At 34.7% G+C, this 3392-nt stretch overlaps 1 protein-coding gene across 1 annotated transcript in view; it reads left to right on the forward strand.

Moving 5' to 3' along the window:
- LOC103590790 (RNA-binding motif, single-stranded-interacting protein 3-like) overlaps nucleotides 1-3376 on the forward strand; it is a 194675-nt gene extending 191299 nt beyond the window's left edge. The window contains exon 3 of the mRNA XM_008573097.1: nucleotides 3226-3376. Within this exon, the coding sequence (XP_008571319.1) occupies nucleotides 3226-3376 (151 nt within the window). The remainder of the gene's footprint in view (nucleotides 1-3225) is intronic.
- Nucleotides 3377-3392: the final 16 nt, after the last annotated feature.

Below are 3392 nucleotides of genomic sequence, written 5' to 3' on the forward strand. Positions count from 1 at the left end.
GTAAGTAGTTATTATAGAATAGCTACACTTTAAAAGAGTACCCTTAGAATATAAAGAAAATGTTATTCGAGACCTGACTATATTTAGAGAATGTGTGAACACTGAGAATATTTGGTGAATATGTAGATATGATATGCAATTGAATATTTTTTTATGTCAAAAACTGCCCTGGTAATGCTCTATTAGGGGCTTCTCACACTGGCTAGAAAAGAACTACAAGGAAAGAATTATGGTATTAAATATGTTCACTTCATTTTTTGTTTCCCCCAAGAATCTCAAACACCCAAGGAAGTCGACTGTGGATAGTATTTTATCTCTTGTAGCTGTGGGAAATGAAAGGATAGAACAGTGAATTGGATTTGTCTGAAAGCTTCTGGAGCCAGGAGGCACATGGGATAGTGCTCAGGTGTCTTTTTACAGGTATCATTCAATAGTTAGGTCACATAAGAGTATGTTTCTCTACTATGAGATTTTGCTTTCCACTTGTGAGTGGTGTAGTTGAAGAAAAACTTTATGAAGACTTAGGTCTTGGTCTAAACCCCAAGAAGGGGGAGAGTAAGAGGTAATAAACAACACTTAGAAATACCTCGTACCTTAGAAATCTTTTCTTTTTCCTTCAGAGTGTGTCAAAAAATGTAGTCTGTGTTGTCATTTTTACTGTAGTCTATTAGTGTACTTTGACAAAAACATCAGGAAGAGAGACTTAAGATAATTCTTCACAGGTATATTGATGGTTTTTGTGTTTTGTGTGGTTTGGGTCTTTTAAAAAAAAGTCTAAACTTTATTTACCTACTCAATTGTTTACTTTGCAGATCATAGAGAATATGCAGTCATGCAGAAAGTACCTGTTTGTCACTGTGAGAGTTCAGACATGAACTGTACCCAGTGGCCCATTAAGTACCTTCTCTTGTTTAAAGCATAGTCTAGCTTTGCAAAATAATTGTTAATGCAGAATGTTGTAACTGAGCCAAGGAATGAAATTCCTTTAACTCCAGTCAGAGTAGAGGCTGTGTCAAGTACGCTGAATTGTGTTCCATTGTTTTGTGATTCTGTACACTGTAAGTCTTGCCTAGAGTGTCATTAAGAATTGGGAAGTCAAGAAATAGCATAGTTTGCTTTGCATGTGTATGTGATTTTTCATTTAGAGTTATATTGTAATACTTTCGGGAAATAAAGTTTGTTTGTTTGTTTTCAGAAAAAAGTTGCTTGCCAAAATGCCCAGAAAAGATTTCTACAAGAAAGCATTTGACTTTTTTCTTTGCTGTAAAAAAAAATGATAGCCATTTTTTACACATACTACATTTAATGAAATAGAGGACATCCTTGTAATAGTGATACAGTAGGACGATGTGTGCACCATAGGTTAACAGTCCAATTTCGAGAGGTAATTCACTATGAGATACAGTAATTTTTAATTTTATCTTTAAAAGACAGGGCTAAATTTTAATTTAGGAGGTACTTATATGAAAATTTCAGGAGTAGCTCTAAAAACCAATTAAGAAGGATTTTCATCTTAAGGGTTTATATGCCTGATGTGAGATGATTATAAATGTTCTAAATTCTTTTTATTTCTCTGGTTTTTACCTCTCACATACTGTATTAATGGTGGTCTGTGTGGAAAAAAAAAGTTGCAGCAGAATTTCCCTTTCTTCTTCTTTTTTCTTACTCTTATGTTTATTTATTTTATTTATTTTTTCTTACTAATGTTTATTGAATGCCTGAATAGCCCAAATCTAGTACATGTCACAGCAAGTTAGTGGGTATGATTGAAGGTATCACGAATCATTGTTGACTGAAGAGACTTAAAATATTGTACTATTTTACTGGTAATTTTCCAATAGAAAAACTCTTGGGATGAAATAGAACTTGAAAGAGAGGTGTGTATGTTTGTTGGCGGGTAGGAAAGGCAGGGGTTTGTGGGATTTTAGAGGGAGTGAGCGTGTATGGTAATAGCCTAAGTGAATAGACATTTTGTTAATACTAAACAAACAAAAAAGCTTTGAACTTGTGAATATTTGTGTGAATAGACCAGTGAGAACATAGTTAATGAAATCCCTAACATTAAAAATAACAATGTAAATTGCGAATGTAAGTTATCTTCTAGCAAACAACTTTACCTGCCTGTAATTTTAATTTTACCTTTAATTTCTTAGTGGAAGATTTTGACAGTGATAGTTTAAGTTATTATTTGGGACAGAAACTTTACTCCCTTCTCTACTTCTCACCTACCTCAGAGAATGCCAAGGGCTGGAGACATTTATATACAGCAGATAACAGGGAGATTATACAGGGAGAAGAGCTCACATTTAATGAGCACTTATTTTGTGTCAGCCACTGTCCTCAGCACTTTAAATAGTGAACCCTGTTTAACCCTCACAACAACCCTGCAAGGGAGAGAAACTTATCCTCGTCCCATATATTTATAAATATATTATTTATATTTATATATATATGTATTATATATTATTTATTAAATATATTATTTATAAATATATCATAAATATGTTATTTATAAATATATCATTACAAATCATTAAAAATAAGTAATAATCTAAATTACTACTGAAATAAATATACTGACATTATTATAGATGATGAATTGATGCAAAGAGCACACATGTGACTGAATTAGCCAACCAATGATACCTGGCTGAATTGGGATTTGAGCCATGGCAGTTTAATGTCATGGTGTATTCTTTAAACTACTACACTAAATTGCTCCTAGAACCTAACACCTGAATTCCAGAAGATGTGAAGGTTAATTGAGCCAGAAGATTTGATGCGTGTAGCTTCTTATTTTCACAGTTGAAAAACTGTGGCTTGTAGAAGGTGGGTTAAACTGTTCAGAGTTACAACACTAGGTCAGAGTCGGAGCTGGAGGCAAACTCCGGGCTGCCTGGCACCAAGCTCCACACTTTCTTCCGTGAATCCACAGGCTATAGTTTACTTTGATCACAATCACATGCAATCCCATTTCAACCACCTATGACAGACTGACACGTTTATTTTTGAAGGCTCAACCCAGTGCTTAGGTAGGGAAGCACATTCCTAAGTTATAAGGAGGACCTGGTGAAAGAAGATCATCCAGGTGTGAAATGGGAGTTCAGAGCTTGTTTTCTTGGTTTATTCATGCTCAGTTGTGTGTGCTCAATGATCATTAAGGTGTTTTAAGTGTCTTCACTGGGTTATAATAACATGGGGTTTTTTTCTCTCTCTCTCTTTCAGGTATGGAAAAATTGTATCCACAAAGGCAATTCTTGACAAAAACACAAATCAGTGCAAAGGTATGTGTCACAGCATCTGTACCCTGAGTTCTTGCCTATGCTGTTTGATTGATGGCTTCTCCATTGCAGAGGTCTGGGCACCAGCGGCATAATGAACATAATGTACAG

Source organism: Galeopterus variegatus, unplaced genomic scaffold, assembly GCF_000696425.1.
Source record: "Galeopterus variegatus unplaced genomic scaffold, G_variegatus-3.0.2 Scaffold876, whole genome shotgun sequence".
Taxonomy (NCBI): Eukaryota; Metazoa; Chordata; class Mammalia; order Dermoptera; family Cynocephalidae; genus Galeopterus; species Galeopterus variegatus.